At 41.6% G+C, this 16812-nt stretch overlaps 1 protein-coding gene across 7 annotated transcripts in view; it reads right to left on the reverse strand.

Annotated features, from left to right (window-relative positions):
- LOC128757242 (potassium voltage-gated channel subfamily KQT member 4) overlaps positions 1-14114 on the reverse strand; it is a 40786-nt gene extending 26672 nt beyond the window's left edge. For all 7 annotated transcript variants that reach the window (XM_053862368.1, XM_053862365.1, XM_053862364.1 and 4 more), the window contains exon 1: positions 13312-14114. In XM_053862368.1, the coding sequence (XP_053718343.1) occupies positions 13312-13613 (302 nt within the window). In that variant the 5' untranslated portion in view covers positions 13614-14114. The remainder of the gene's footprint in view (positions 1-13311) is intronic.
- Between the last annotated feature and the right edge of the window lie 2698 nt (positions 14115-16812).

Here is a 16812-nt window from a genome sequence, read left to right on the forward strand (position 1 = left end):
ACAGGTTTGGCCCCTGGGCCATGAGTTTGACCAGTGGGTTAGATATTGACCAGGTGCCTTCCGCCATGGACTACAGTTATTCACTATGTAAGTCTCTGCCAGAGTGTCCGTCATGGTGCTACATTAGCCGAATTTGCTCTTAGTTAAGACTCCGAATTTTAACCTCAACTGTGGCTGGCTTTGTTTCTAGTATCAGAAAAACATCACGATTATAGAAAAGGTTTATGTGGATTGCTGTGTACTGAAAATAAAAATTCTCATTACTGATACGAAACATGGGAAATCACTACATCAGTGAGTAAAGTTTGATGGTAACATTCCTCCTACTTGTTTTAATTTTCATCAGAAGCACAGAAGAAAACTCCCTCAGTGTTCCAGTGTTTCTTGTCACACTTGCAAGTTCAGTAACCTCATGAACCTGAGGTGGGAGTTCTAACTTTGATGTGGCTGCTGGGATACATCCCACCATTCAGGCCTTGCTGCAGAGTATGTTCCGCTATCGGCCCACTGACATTATCTCCGCTGTTAGAGTCAAACACTGGTGCGGAGGTCACATTGCTGCAGGAGCTGCTACTCCTTGGGCTCATGTGAGAGCGGCTCCAGGTCAGACACCAAGTGTCGTTGAAGACTGAATCCATACTTAACCTCATGTACCAGCTCCACATTTTTAGATGCTCCATACACACATAAGAGCGAGTCCAATCGGGGTTTGCAGATTTAAAAACATGGGACATGATGTTACCCAGCCAGAAGGAAATGATAAACTTTGTTGTCACTACCTAGAGAAATTCCACTGCAAGGTAACCTTTTCTTGCTCTTGGCTAGGGGTGACTATTGGCAAGAACTTCACGATACGATACTTGGGTCACAATAAGGTATTTTCAAGATATACAGGGTTTCCACCGGGATTTTTTTTAAACTGTGGCAGAGCTCAGCCTAATATATAAGCGATAAAGATACATGCGTACACTTAACTTGAAAACAAAGTGCTTCAAGTTCATTTTAATTCCAAGTAAGTTAAAACATGTTTTTTTTTTCTTCCCCCCCAAAAAAAGGGAGAGAGAAAAATATTGATACTATACTGGAGGTCAACGTACAGCGATCACAGATCCAAGCATGACACACTGATCATGGACAGAAGAAAGTCAACACAGAGTACTGCAATTACTGCAAGTTACTTCCACCAGACAGGCAGACTAGTGTGAAAGGCATACGTTTTGCAAGATCAGCGTTGGGGATTGAATCCCAGCCGGGCTTCCTTCACCCAGCACTTTGCCAGAATTGTATTTCAGAGACATCTCTTTCATTTAGAGTGCAGTGATATCACGTTACTTCTGAGTCACCAAGAGAGCGAGGGAAAACACCAAAAAACATTTTCAAATTTCAGCGGATCATGTTACCAGAAAAAAAGACTTAAAGGGGCTTTGCTAATGCAATAAATCAGGCGGTGTAGTCTGAACTCCTGCTCGAAATGAGAGCTGGCCTTGGTCTTCAGCAAGATTGTGCTCCTGGATTTACCTTTTATGGTAGTTATCTTAACCTTTACTTAAAATGTTTGAAAGAAGGACACAGACATATATGGCTTGTGTAAGAGGTTCAAGTTGCTGTTCAGGAAGAAATGTCCTGATTTGTGACTGACTGTGGACGAAAACATTTCAAAGCGCTGAGCAGAGCAAAGTAGTACAAGCAGAAGATGTTTGGGATTCATAATAATACCATGGTGTTTCCATGCAAGCCTAAATAAACCTTCAAGTTCTAAAACCGACACCTACAGTGTAAACATTTGGGAAAATTGTCCAAATAAAGTTGGATGAATTAAAGCAAATACGTACAGCAAGGCGGCATCAAGAGGTGCTGGTGCTATCACCACTTATCTTTGCCTCTTATGAATTTATCTCATGTACCCTTCACTCTTACAAGGGTTTGAATCAAAGCCAGCGACAGAGGAATCCTTCCTCCACCTATCAGCCACACTTGATCCAATTTTGTCCTCACGATGAACATTGATAAAACAAGCCCAGATCAGGAGAGGAAAAGTTCTTACCAACACATTCTACATCTTCAACATGTCAAGTGCTCAGGAGCCCAACAGCACAACTTACTCAACTCTCATTGTAACACATTTGCCAACCAGCCAAGTGACTTCGGGACTTCGAATGGCACCACTGTTTGGTTTGTCAACCACACAGCACAAACATTGATCAAACTCTCAATACAATGCAAGACTTAAATAAACAAAATTACAAGAATTTGCTGTTTCTCCAACAGCTACAATAACACAGGAATTGTGATTCAAGTAAGTGTAAACCTAAGCGAGGCAGTTTACTTTGGGCAGCTTAACAAATAATTACAGAGAGACAAGGGGGAACCCAAGGAGAACAACAGAAAAAGACATCATCTGTGAGGACTCATCACACACTTGCTGACAATCCTTCAATCTCAGGGACAACCAGAGGACTCCGTGACACAGGCACACACACACACACACACACACACACACACACACTCGAAGAGAGAACATGGGTTCTCAAATGTAAGGCAATGGATTTACTTTTATCTACATCCTTGTGTCATTTTAAAATTTAGTGAATTGGTAACATTAAAACAAAATCATGAAAAGTAAATCTCTCTCCAAAGTGCAGCCATCCTTAAACGGTCCAACTTGAATGAGCTTCAGTCATTGAGTTGTTTCTTTGGGGTTTTTCAGTTAAAAACCACCTTAACCGCGTTCATCTCAATGATGCGTCATGTGTTATCCGGTTGTGGTGGCTCTCATGCTGTGGCGGTGCACCACAATCGTTTACATGTAGCGTAAACTTTGGACTATACCAGTGTAGTCTAGTCTAATGATCCTATGACAGTGCTTCCGCTGATAATTCGATTTAGAGGATCTCAGGGTTGAAATCTGTGTATCTGTGTAACTATCTTAGTTGCAATGCCAACTTGAAATATATATTTTAAGGTACCGTTGCACAGACCATTGTGGCCAAAACTATTGCATTTTCAGCCATTAGCTGGCGCTGACTCTTTGCACATCTGCCACATCAGTAGACATTTAGGCAGTAGACTGGATCTACCACAGTCCACCATTATTCACGAGTAAATGGGCGAATACTGACAATACACTTGATTTTCATTCCATCGCAACCAAGGCCAGCTGCTGATGAATGATGGGGAAACACAGGAGGAAGAGGATGTAATGATAAACTGCACAAATAAACCATTTTAGTGCAGATGGATGAAGAAAGCAAGAGAAAATAGTCCAATCAAAGCCTGCAAATTATAGATAAGTCGTTAACATTTGATTATTGTTTACGCCTTGCCCACAATGTCCGATGCACACGAACACTATTCCTATAAACTTGCACATGCATGAATGCGCACACATTTTGCAAATGTGCAAACGCCATTGAAGACCTTTTCAGACTCTGCACACTCAGCCAAGGGAGGAAAACACACACGCAGACACACCGCTGCTTGCTCCACAAAGCGCTAACTGCAAGCAAGGCAGACCTTATAAATACTGTCCCACATTGTGATTTTGTTTGAGCCCTGTCTCCATGGCACTGCTTCCTCACTTGTTTATAGTGAGTGCAGTTATAAATTAAAATGAGCTTAACAACACTTAAGGGATATCCATTTGGGTGAAGCCAGGCAGGGACAGAAAAGCTGACATGAAGACATGTGGGACATAGGACACAAAGATATGCTAAACGTGTGCAAGTCAGGTTGCTCCCATCAATGCCCTGGCAGTGCTGGACCTCAATTAGGCGGACTAAACAGCTGCTTAGCTGGTTATCATAACTCGTGCTTTAAAAATAGGACAGGAAAATGAGCCACTTCTGCAAACAGACACGTCATGAAAAAAAGCTGTACATTTGCAATATAAATGCGAGAATGATCTCACAATATATTGCTTCTTACTACTGCACCTTTTAAGTCCTCCAAACATGGAAGAAATCGCTGCCCTTTATGGTTCACAAAGGGGACACTTGTTTTTTACAGATTTTTATGGAAACATTGGCCGATGCAAGGGATAAGTGGCAATATGTCTCACACAGTGGCAGCTTTTATCACGACTTCAACATGGATATCGCGAATAATTAAACATATGTTTAGTTCATGACAGTTATGTAAAATTTGTGTTTGTACTGCAGTGAAACTTGTGGCCGTCACCCATGTACAAGAAAAACACACTGAGGAAGGTTATTCAAATGAAGATACACATGGATAAATTTAAAGAACTCAAAGCAACTTTATGTGTAGTGGAAGTACAAGGTATCCATGAGTACTCAAAAGCAAGTACTCGTACACTAGTTGGTTTGGAAAAAATGGTATTGGTGCAACCCTAGTGTTAATAAATCATGATGTCAAGGCTCTCTTTCCCCTCCATGCGCCAGTAGGAGGCTGAGTCTCTGCAACCATTGCCACCTAAAATGCCTCAATATGGATTAAAGACTAAAGTGGGAGGCAAAACCACATTTTACTACCATGACCAGATTCTATGCAGGATTTAACACTAACTGTCATTGGTGGCGGTCCAAGTGAAGTTATCAAAACTGTGATATCAATAAAAAATAATTATTCACTGAGGCTAAAGGGCCAAATACGATATCAGCTAGTATAAAGAGGGATTGATGTGTCTCATTATCAGTCAGAGTTTGCTGTTAAATGCCTGGCTCAGGTATACCGTCAAAATCTTAAGTGTTGTCTGAGATAATGGACTGTGGAGCGATTGATTTTCAAAATGCCTAATAGTCTTTGTAGCCACTAGTCGCACAGACACTGCCAAAGCCCATTTCAACACTAACTCACACTGCAAGTAAAGAGCATCTCTCTCTGCTCATTTGCAGAACACACAGTTAAGGCCTAAGGCGACAGGGGAATCCATAGTTATGGGCAGAGATGTGTTAATGTGTAGAAGAGGTCAATTCAAACAAGTGCTACAAAGACGGTAAGGAGAAAACATGGTGGTTCTCACAAACAATGACAGATACCAGAAAAAAAGCAGCATGCCGTATATTTGGTTGAAATGTTTGGGAAGCAATACGAGAGTGGGGGTGGGGGAGTTCAAAAAGAAAGCCTGTGAGGGAAGTTATACGTCAGGCTAAAGGGAAATGATTGTCTCAGTCTTCATAACAAGTAATGGCAGCTGTGAACGTCAAACCTACTCAGTACCTCGGTGAAGGTGCTTACTCAGCAAGAATCATTTTCTAAGTCCAAAAAAATAAGATGATGAGCAAGTTACAATTCATTGAAAGATGAGGACGACACTTCCAAGCTTACAGATTCTCCAGTTGAATTGGCACAAGATTAGAAATAGACGTCTCAATAAAGCAGCCATTAAATACTTTAACTCTGAAACTTTAAAACATTCAGCGTCTTCTTCCACTTCATGCAGAGGTAAATAAGCCTTGTTGCTCGGCTGCCGCCAGTGCATCGTGAGTTTGGGTGAGCATGGCCAGAATGACTGTGTGTTCGGGGGAAACTTGATGCCCGATGGCTCGTCTCAGGACAGACAGTTCTCTCCCCTGGGAGAGAGTTTTTGCTCAGAAAGGAGAAATGAATACATCACCTAACCTCTATTTTCTCTCTCTACTCATTCAGGCGGATTCATCTACACACTGTGATCCTGAGTAATAACATCCTAAACAAGGCATCCTGGCACTCCCATCTATAATAGTCTGCCTACTATGCCAACCAAGGCTCACACTTGAAATCATTATTAATATGATCAGTTTTTTAATTGTTGGCTTCAAAGGTATTTTGTTTGCAATAACAAGGCATTGATTAACCCGCACATTAGTCAGACACAGTCCCAGAAATCGCTTTATCTCTATGCAAGGATGTTGTGCACAACTTCCCTCCAATGCGGCACTAAACCATCAGGAATCCTCACCCAGGAAAGTGTTACACATGACTACGGTGTCCTTTTATAATCAACTAAAGTGGCTCAATGTGGTGAAAAGAAATGTTGAATGGATCACGCAGATGTTGGCAGTCCTTCAGCTTATCACTTCTGATGGTTTGTAGAGCTCAAGAGAGAAAGTCAATTAGTCTGGGAAGTACGGCTGATGAGGGATGATATTCTCTGAAGTAAGACGTGATGGAGGAGAGAGAGAAGGAAGGAAGAGCAAAGGCATTTGTGTCGTAAACAATTCGTCTTAATGGAGCAGATTTTACACAAGCTGCTGATGTAAACAGTTTTTATAAAAAGAGCAGAGGTAAATGAGCAACACCCAAAACCACAGTCCAGGAAGGTTCCAACCACACGTGAGGTGGAGAGGGGAATTAATGGTGCTTTTGTGTAGGTCCTGGCTCATCCAGGTCACCGCGCTTCAGGGTTTAAAAGAGGCAACTGGACTCCCACAAAGGGGACCTTTGACTAGAAGGTGAAATGTTTTCCACTCTTTTCATAACTGGTTCTCTTCTATATTGAAGCAGCACAGTAAATCAAATTTCAAGCATGATGAAAATGTTCACATCTTTGCAACTAAATTTGGAGAAAGATGGTCCAACTGGTCCAACTTGTCCATCAGTTCAACACAGTTGGTGCAATTTCTACGTGCTTGAATGCTAAAACTAGCCCCTAACTCCTGGTGCACGTATTAACTTTTTGTCCACATGAATACACGCTAAATTGTGCAACACGCGATCATGTGAACACCACAGCACCAGTACTCGCTGGGCAGCACATACAGAGAAATAACTGTGCTTTTTTCCATGTGATTTTAGTAAGTCATTGCAAGAGATTATTGCTTTGCCTTTTCTAGACGGGGTCACACATATGGTAAAAGATCACTCCACCTCAGACCAACAACCATTCACTCAATATCAGTCATCATTTAACAAGAGTATCAAGTCATCAATTAACCCGAGTATTGTCAGGTCATGGGAGGAAAGCGGAGTTCCCTGGGAAAACCCACACAACCTTGGAAAGGATATACAACTCCACAATGAAAGGAGCAAGTTTTGGCACCAATATGGGAGATTTTCATTCAGCGTATTTATGTCTATTGGACGATGGACTGCCAGTTAGAAATAATGCTACTTAAAATAACTCCTCTTCTTCTTCTCAGCCAGCTTTAATTCAATTAAGAAGGTGATTGCTAGAACACACATCTAATCATCACACGGTGAGCGTAATGTAGTCAATGATGTCTGAGGGGCAATTCACCTTTACTTAATGGCCGACACGGCCAATCGGTCACGATAAAAGCCAAGTTAATAGTACAGTCATGCTCAGGCTCCCGCAAAGGCGCTAAATGTGGCGTTCTAACACATACAGGCACTGATGATGCGTGGTGCGCACAGAAGGTCACGTGGACAAATGTGACAGTAGAGATCCTCACAAGATGATTTAAGAGAAAACCAAGTGAAAAAGTTTTTCATGATCTAGTGCACTATATGGGATGCATTATTTAAAGTGGCAGGCACTCAGCCGCAGTTGTGTAGAAGCCTCTTTGTTTAAGTTCCTTTTCAATCTAGCTCACAATATAACGTGTAAGTGGACGCCAACATTTAGTGATGCTGCTGGCTGCAGGTGAAATGCTCAAACTCATTTTTTAAATCCATTCGCTGATATTTCTAGAGTGAGTTTATGCAAATTAAAAAGCAGGCAAAGAGGCAGTACATTATTTCTGATGACAATTACATTGATCACACCAGTAGCTTTTGAGGGCATATAAAACGCAAAGAGTACAGTGGTATTTTTTTACCCTTAGCATCTTTTTAAACACAAAAGCGATGACAATGAAATTGCAAGTCGGAAACCGGGATATATTGCATATATATTCAACAATCTAAACACAATATTTCATTCTTTAAGGCGTGTGACATAAGTATTGCTGTTTGTTTTTGTTTCAAAGGATAAAGCATGTAATGAACACCAACGCACATCATTAAAAACAAAGTTGACTTCTGCAAAAATGAATGAAATTAGCTGTTAATGTTAACTTTGTCATATTGGCCGAAAAAAGGCAGCACACCACAAGGGCAGGTTTTGTGTTACACATTTTTAAATAAACAACCAAATTTGCCTCTCATGATGTAAGCAGTTATGAGATCCATTGCTGCTATGCATTCTAGAGTTGTTGTTTGTGGCCTCCAAGCCTCATGTTTGACACCATCTCCTCTAAAATCCAATGTTTACATTTCAACTGGGTCGTGTCGCACTGACAGTAGCACGACACCAGAAACTTTATACGTCTTTTATCGAGGACTACTGAACCTTACCTCGGAATGTGACACGTGTAAATGACACCAAATTAAAAATTACCTCCATCTCTGCTTCCCTTTGTATGACTGAATAATTCATAGATGGAATATTTTCAACCTCCTCAGAACTAATCAGTCATCCGGACTTGCCGGTCTTGACTTCTTCTCCTGTCACGCTGTGAGCACTATTAAGCCACCAAGTCGGTGGGAGTCACTTCAAAGCCACTGAATAAGGGGAATGTTGCAGCCAAAGCAAATAATGAGGCCCAACATGATTTCTTGAATTGAGCTGTTTTAGGTTGACTGACCAGAGCTAACCCAATTCTAGACTGGAGTTCCACTGCCCCAGAGGACCCCTGCAGGGATTAATTACGAAGGGCAATCCCCCACAAGATGGTCTAAAAAGGGGCACTGCCTCTGGTGGAAATGGGTTAGGGGCTAAAGGTGAGGGCAAACATTGACACTGGCCACGGACCAGAAAACCAAACTAATGTGTAAATCCAGCTAAGACTTTTAAAATGCAAGAAAACAGACTAGTCCAACTGTGGTGGAGAAATTTGAATTTCTCTTGGTCTGCTGCACCATCGGAACTAAAAAGTGTTTAGTCCTCTGGAAGAAGTGAAGGCGGTTGAGTGACATGATGTGCAAGCGAGAAGTCTTATGTGTAACTTGATGCTAAACTGTTGTCTATGTTAATGTCTGCAGTGAATATACTGTATAACAAACCTGACATGCCACTCGCGACAATGCAGATTAGCAGATATGATGTTCTCCAACCACCATCACTCAGGTTTCTCACCAGAAGATTAGACAATGTAATTTGTTGGTTGAAGGACACAACAATACCGTCACGGAAACGTAGGTTGTTGGTAAGTAAGTAGGGGCACATGCCAATGATCTAAAACACAGCACTGTTGTATGTTTAACAATGGTCTTCCAACTTAAAACCAGGTGGGACTATGCTTCTGATTTAGTCCCAGGATTTCCGATGGATGCCTTAGATGGGCTACCCTCTCCATGTAACCCCGGCCACTGATCCTGAATGTTGGTGATCATATACAAAGCTCAGAATTCTTTGGCAAACACTGGCAGATGAAGTTGATATTGCACTACACTGTAATAGATGCAGGTTATTGTAATGAAAGTATTAACACCAGCAAGCAGTGCACAACACTGCTCATTGGAAATTGGGTGGATTATGATCTCAACCAATTCAAGACCAGCAAAGTAGGTTTGGCCTGTTGCATACACTACCTGCACCAACTTGATCTGACTCGTATCATCGCAATAAGGACAGATGTGAAACATCTGATGAACTAAAAGAAACAAATGTTGGTCATAGACTTCAGTCAAGCACCAGCCACACTTAAACCGCAGGACACTGAATGGCCTGACCTTGTGAAATCCGTCCCACAACAAAGATTCTTCAGATGTGGTGGACAAACTATAGGTTTCATTAGAAAGAAGGCCGGGAAATGGCGCTAGCTCACTTACAAACCGGTTCCCATCTGATGACGGTACAGTTTTATGCTTCTCTCGTTGGCTCAACTCTTTCTTCTTCTATCTCAACCACTCAGCTGCACTTTCATGGACTGAAACAAGTTGTAATGCTTCATACATAGTGCAGAGAAAAGGTGAAGCTGCCCTTTCCATAGCTCAACAACTTACACATCATCTGAACATTAGGGGTGGAATTGGAATAGAAGCTGACGGACCTTAACCCACGTACTACTAGAGTGACGTGTTATGGCATGGAGTTCCACTTCACGAGAATCTACAGAAGTAATGATATCATCATGGCAGTACAGCTATTCAACGCCACATCAGTTAGAGAAACACATCAAATCGTTTTTTTTCCTGTGAATGGCCCAATATTGTTGGACAAAATACTTAAATTGGTTATTTAACGTTCTTTCTATTGTGTGTACACACTGATCTCCTGCATCATTCATCATACGCAAAATCTGAGATACCTTTTGTACCTAAACTGTTCTTTGAAAGTGTACAATACATGACTGTAAAATTCACTAATACAAAATACAACTTCAACATATACAGTCAAGTTCAATGACAAAACATAATTTTACATATTCAAAATGTAACTAACCACTACTACTACTTCTACTAACCCTAACCCTTACGTGACGTTTTTGGATGTAATAAGACAACAACAAAACAAACAACCGCACCTTCAGTTATTGATGATTAACATCCTTCTATTATTAATTAACAATATTAGTGATTATCAGCTGTTATGACCTTCAACCTTAGCGCCTCCATTTCACGGCAGGTTTGTAGATGTTGTTCAGCCAGGTATCAAAACAGCTGAGACAACCATAAGACACACAATTCCCACAGAGACTTCTCTGTGTTTTGATGAAAAACCTGAAAGACCGAATGAATCTAAACAAGAAATATTTCAAATAAACGCTATATTTTTAATGTTCTGAAATCTTACTGGAAATGTCGTTTGAAGTGTTGCCTATAACTCCAAATACCGCAGAGGTGCTACAGTTGGAGCTTTTGTGGAGACCGTAAACCACATCCCCAGCAAACGTAGGTTTACGTTTCAACTCCCACTAAGATGGCGTCAGGTTCTCCGGATGTTTTTCCACAGATACAGTAAGATTTCCAAGAATGCCATTGTGTTGTTTAATGAGCCTCTGTGTTCTTACTCATTAGGAGAGGGGCGCAGAGAAGAGACTAAATGTCAACTCCAAATTAGCACGCAGCTGTTACATTCGAGGGATAGAGTGTACAAGACCCATTCAGAGGTTGGTCAACATAAAGATGTGTGGAACCCTGTGAGGGTCTGAGGTCAGGTTTTAAATTTAGCCTTTGTCTTCAAGGATTTGTGGGTTCTACAGACAAGCTGAGAATACACTTATTCAACCTTTGACCTCACCATGGGGTGTTCAGGGAAATGACATGGCAGCACCACATCATCTGTTTCAGACAAAAGAAAAATACACGGAAATAATGCCATTAATTATTCAACAATGCTCTGTACGCCTCTTCTCAAACCAGTAGCTATCACAACCGAAAACAAACTATTAATTAGAAGCCTAAAATAATGATCAGAGCAGAATAACTGCAGATGAATCACAATAATTAACAGATGACTTATTGAAAATGAAAATAACGGTTGGCTACCAGCCCACTCACACCTCCCCTCTGTACAGTCTCCAGAGGAAGCGTGTTCCAGCAATCCCTGTCATGAATTATGTATTTGCTTATGCTCCTTGAACCCCAACTGATGGTCTGGAATTTACAAATGACGGCGCTGAGTACCATCACGATGAACTCTGACTAGATATGTTACAACTTGAAAATAAAGAATTTTCTACTCTAATATTAATTGTAGTAGATAGTACAGGTATTATTCCTTCAATATCTGCTAAAGCATATTGATGAACAAATTGTCTGTATCCAGATACTCGCTCCAAAAACATTTTTTAACAAGCGCCGAATGAAACGGGTCAAACCGTCTGCACAGCAGCATCAAACCCAAAGAGCTGTCTTGTAAAAAAAAACAGAGCCTTACTTCTTCTGTTAAGACCATGGCATCTGAAACATGATCCGTACACCTTAGCACATTCCCCCCTGTCACTCTGACCAACAAATAACAATAGCAACGCTGCCATCCAGACTGCTTCGAGTGGAGCTCTCTTGCTACAGTACAGTGATATAGAGTCGTGAGGAAGGGTCAGAGGTATTAACTGGTTCCACTGATATTAACTGGGTCCACTCTTCTCCACTTCACCCCCACACATAAAGGATCTACAGTGGGATTTCCCTCTGATGTAAACAAATGACCGCACTGGCAGAGACAGCTGGACTTGTCTAAACAGCGGCAGAGAGATGCAGGACACTTCCACATGTTGTGTTGCCCAAAAGGTGCCAAACACAGTCGCAGCTGGAGCACTATGACTGGTGCGAGTGCGCAACTGTCTCAATCTGTGCCGCATGATATCCACTGCTATCATATCAACTGCTTTGGATAAAATGCCTAACGTGATGACCCCATCCATGCTGTTTTACCTGTGAGTAAAATCAGCAGTTCACTTTTCTTACCAGCTTTGCTTAATAGAAAAATCTATTGGGTTGGTGTCGGATTCTAATACAGCAAATTATACTAAAATATTTCACCAACTCTACCGGCTTTCATAGTTCTGACCAACGGACGCAACTGCCTATATAAGTCTTGAGGCAAATGGATTTGATACTGATTCATCATAAGTTTAAATTTAGCTTCTTTCTCATAAGATCAATTATGAATGGTGGTTTCTTGATGAATGAGGTCCTGGATTTTGACAACATCCTGCTATTTAAAAGCTAGGATCTTTTTTCCTTTTAAAAAGCCAACTGATCTGAACTTAGACATGTTTCGAGATCTATGTTCAGCGTTCATTTCCACAGATCTTAACTTATAAAAGCAAGGAGACAGCAAAGCATCTACAAGCTCATCTGTGGAGCAGAATAGTAGCATCAGCGAACAAGACGTTCGATTTAACTTACGAGATTTAGCTTACGAGCTTCATTAAAAATGTCCAAAAAATAAGGCAACCGCACAAGGATTTTAAAACATCATGTTGTGGCATGCTGTCAGCAGTTGAATGATATTATTTGATGGCTATAGTCTGTAATATAATATGTAAAACAAGTGACGTGAGTTGATAACTTTATATGGCAAATATCCTGCTCCACTTTTTTATTACATTTATATTTACTACATTTATTTACCAAGAATAAATATAAAATATATATCAGTTTATTTTGGTCAAGTGTCTGATGAATTGGAAAAGTAAATAGTAAGTACACAGGACATTTGAATGAATAAAACCTGGCCTGGGAGTGAAAGTAAAAAAAATAAAACTGTGAAGTAAGATGAAATAAGAAATTACCTAGAAGTGACAGAAATGCCCAGCAAAGTTATATTTAAAAGAGGCAGACAGTCGTACCTCAGATCAGAATCAAATGAAAGAAATGTATATTTACAGGTACTTCATGACACATGAAAGGGTGGTGGAACATGGTTATTATGAAGGAATCTGACGTGAAGTTTGCCGCGTGTCTTGTGAGTTGTTGACTTACATGAACGCGTGGTAGATGAACGCCCATCCTCTCGGTCTCTCCAGAACGTTGTACAGACAGTTTTGTAACTTTCTGAAGCGTTTGCTCGTGGCGGACACGTTGGCCCGGGGTCCGGGGGGTCCTGGCAGCGGGGTTCCGAGCAGTCCCGTGCGGTGAGACGGGTGTCCTCGCTCCGGGGTGGACGGTTCGCTCCTCTCCGTCTGGACGGCGGTGAGAGCCACGAACTCGACCCGCCTGTCATCGTTGGCCGCCGGGGGGACGAGCGTCCTGATGCCGCCGTTGTTGGACGGACTTCCTAACATCTTCAGAGCGGGACGGTTACTCTAGCACGACTTGACGCGGACTCACTGACATACTCCGGTCCCGCTATATGAAGTGGACTGGAACCACTTAAACTCCAACAAGCTTCGACGTAAATCTCATTCTTTCTCTTTGGAGTTTCGCCGACGCCTGGAAGTTATCTGTAAATTAAGTCCCGGTCGCAGAACAAACGATGCTCGCCAGTCGTCAAAGTGTGTTTCACTGAAATGTCAACTTCGGAAACCATCTTAACTGCAAAATAAATGTCGTTATTTCACAGAAGTTGACTCAGGTAAGCTAAGCTGACATCAATCAAGTCATCTGTTACCGTCAACACACTGAGGCAGGCACTTGTAAACAACTTAACAAAGCGCAAGCGGACCACACTGTAACCCGTGTTCTGCTAAAACTAAGTACAGTTTTAACGAAGGCTCTTATCTGTACCGAGAGTTAATCATCAGTTACGGATCGCCTCCTCGGTGAGCATCAGCGCGAGCTCCTTCCGCCGCTCTGGTCCAGCTCCGCGCCGGCGGCAGGGGGAGGAGGAGGAGAGGGGGGAGGCGGGGGAGGAGAGCTGGGGGGGCGATCGAGGAGCTCCGCAACTCGATCCAAAGTCCACAAAGACATATCCACATAGTGGCTGTGATGACATTAACCTGACGAGGAAACCAGGTTTAATCGCCACGACAACGGGGCAAACCTTCACTTTATATTAAAATCGAAAAAAACAAAAACATTTAAAAAGTAACGATTTTAAAACGTCTAAACTTCACTTCTTCGGTCCAGAGCGTTTGTTGTTTTTGGCTCTACGCGATGTGGGATAAGATTTTCACTCGAGTCATAACTGAACTTTGTATTGACAAGAAAGTTGCCAAAAAGAATGTCCTTGTTTCTGGATTATTCTCAACAATGATCATATTAATATTAATACTGCCACCATAACTAAAATATCTCAGATTCCCACGCCACCGGATTGAGATACAATTCAAAGATATTTTTCTGTCCTGATCTGTTAAAGAAGTTGTTGTTACACAAGTCTTTTGTCTCTGTATGTGCTCGCGCTCCTTCCATCTTTTTCCTCAGTGAAATAGCTGTAATCTTGTCCCTTATTGAGGATAATGGACCAACATTTTAAAAAACAAAGTGCTGAAAGGCAAAAAAAGTCATTTCCACATATGTAGACAGGAGACGGAAGAGGTTTTAAGTTTCAAAATCATTGGTCATTGGTTGATTCTTAACTTGCTGAGAAGAAACTATTAGAAGAAGCAGATGCTCATAGGAAATGTGTCAAGTTGGGAGATAGTGGGCCACACCACCACAAAAGAACCAGTGTCACCACATTCATCGTTTGCTTTAGTTATGTTGTAAGAAGGACATTTTATAGAGTAGAATAGAATTTATTGTCATGGTCAGGGGGTTCCACCAACTAGGAAAGTGCTTCGAAATAAAGTGCTGTTAATAAAATAAAATAAAATAAAATTTAATAAAATAACGAAGACTAATCACAATATATTATTACACAATATATTATATTGTAGATTCCATAAAATGTTTTGTATCCCAAAAAGGTGTATCATTTTCATTCTTGAAACCACATGTAGGTTGCATTTCAAAAGATGCAGCTAGTTTTAAGGTTATATTTGTCTGCGATACAGTGTTTGATCAACTGTTTTTTTCCCCTTTAAGACGAGATTATGTTCATTTTAGTACAATAGGTGTACAATAGTGTCACAGCAGCACTAACAAATGCTCATTTATGTAGTGTAAAGTAACTTGAGGAAGTAAGGTGTGACAATCACCATCACAGGATTTAAGTGTCCAGTCGAAGGACGGATTAAAAAGGTACATTTATTGGACGCTAACTCTTTTAGCTGAGAACTTAAGGGTAAACAGATAATTAGACTCTCTGTCGGAGGGTAATATTAGGATGAAGCATCTCTGTGGGTTCAACACTGACTGCGCTTCATAACCCAAGGGACAACAAACATACATCCGCTCTCTAATCTTTCATCAGATTCCATTCCGTCAGCACTCATGTGTCAAGACACCAGATTGATAGTCGCCATTTACAATATCAACAAAGTCAACTTAAGTTAGTAAAGATGTTAGTAAGGGCTTGCTCAAAAACTTTAAAATGGCATCCGAAACAACGCCAAAGGGGCTCCTCCAACTATGGAGGATAATTCAGCTACTTCCTCCATCTTCAAAAAAAAAAAAAAAATCACTTCTTCCTCCACTTGTCCAAAATAGTTCGAGCCGGATACGATATGACATGAAGAATCAACTCCATAAAGAGCTACAAACGTCCTGATACACAAAACTGACCCAGGCAGAGGGACAGGTGCAGAGACACAATCTTTTGTTGGGTCTAAATCCATGTTTGTGACACATACTGCACGCTGGTGTACACACACGTCACCTGTCACAAGGGCCTCTGGGGGACGTGTTGTGTGGGGGTCCCTGAACGCCATTGTTTGAAATGACCACAGAAAGTGACATCAGCAAATGCCAAGCATGCTCACAATGATCTACGTGCTCCCTCCATCGCACGGTGCCTGTGGACTAGTGAAAGCTTCATGTAATGCTTCTCTGTTGAATAACTACCACAATTCTGAATTCCTTGAGCTGCAATTACTTGCGCGATTGTGACGCCTTATAGTCTGTATCACCTTCGCTTGTTAAATATTCCCAAGTGCCATGTGTGCAGCTCTATCCAGCAATTCTTGACTTGCGATGAGTATATCATAAACCACCATGGCAGTTTGAGCCCAAGACAAGAACAAAATGTGTCCCAACAAGGCCAATGCTTGAGCTCTCCACATAAAACCACATTGCCTTTGTATATCCTCATGTCATTACTCGACCCGGGGGGTTTGTTTCATTCAGAAGGTCAACCTCTGTAGAGGGCATCTTTGGGACAGACCGCTGTGAAATCCTTGACCAACATGATCCCCTCAGGAAAGTAGTTTACAGCGAGCCGCTTGCCTGAGCAAAGGGTTCGGGCGAGGGTATTGGTTTCAGCAAGTTCCTGGATGTAAGGCAAGTACCCTCGTAACGGCGGACTTTGGGGGCTTTATGACACTGGGTGCACCATAAATAGCGCGTGTACACAAACATAAGCAAAGAAAATGGGTGCATCACAATGAAAAAACACATTCATGACCACAGGGATAGGCTCCACACTCCCCGAAACTATGAACA

The sequence above is a fragment of the Synchiropus splendidus genome, chromosome 4, assembly GCF_027744825.2.
Source record: "Synchiropus splendidus isolate RoL2022-P1 chromosome 4, RoL_Sspl_1.0, whole genome shotgun sequence".
Lineage (NCBI taxonomy): Eukaryota > Metazoa > Chordata > Actinopteri > Syngnathiformes > Callionymidae > Synchiropus > Synchiropus splendidus.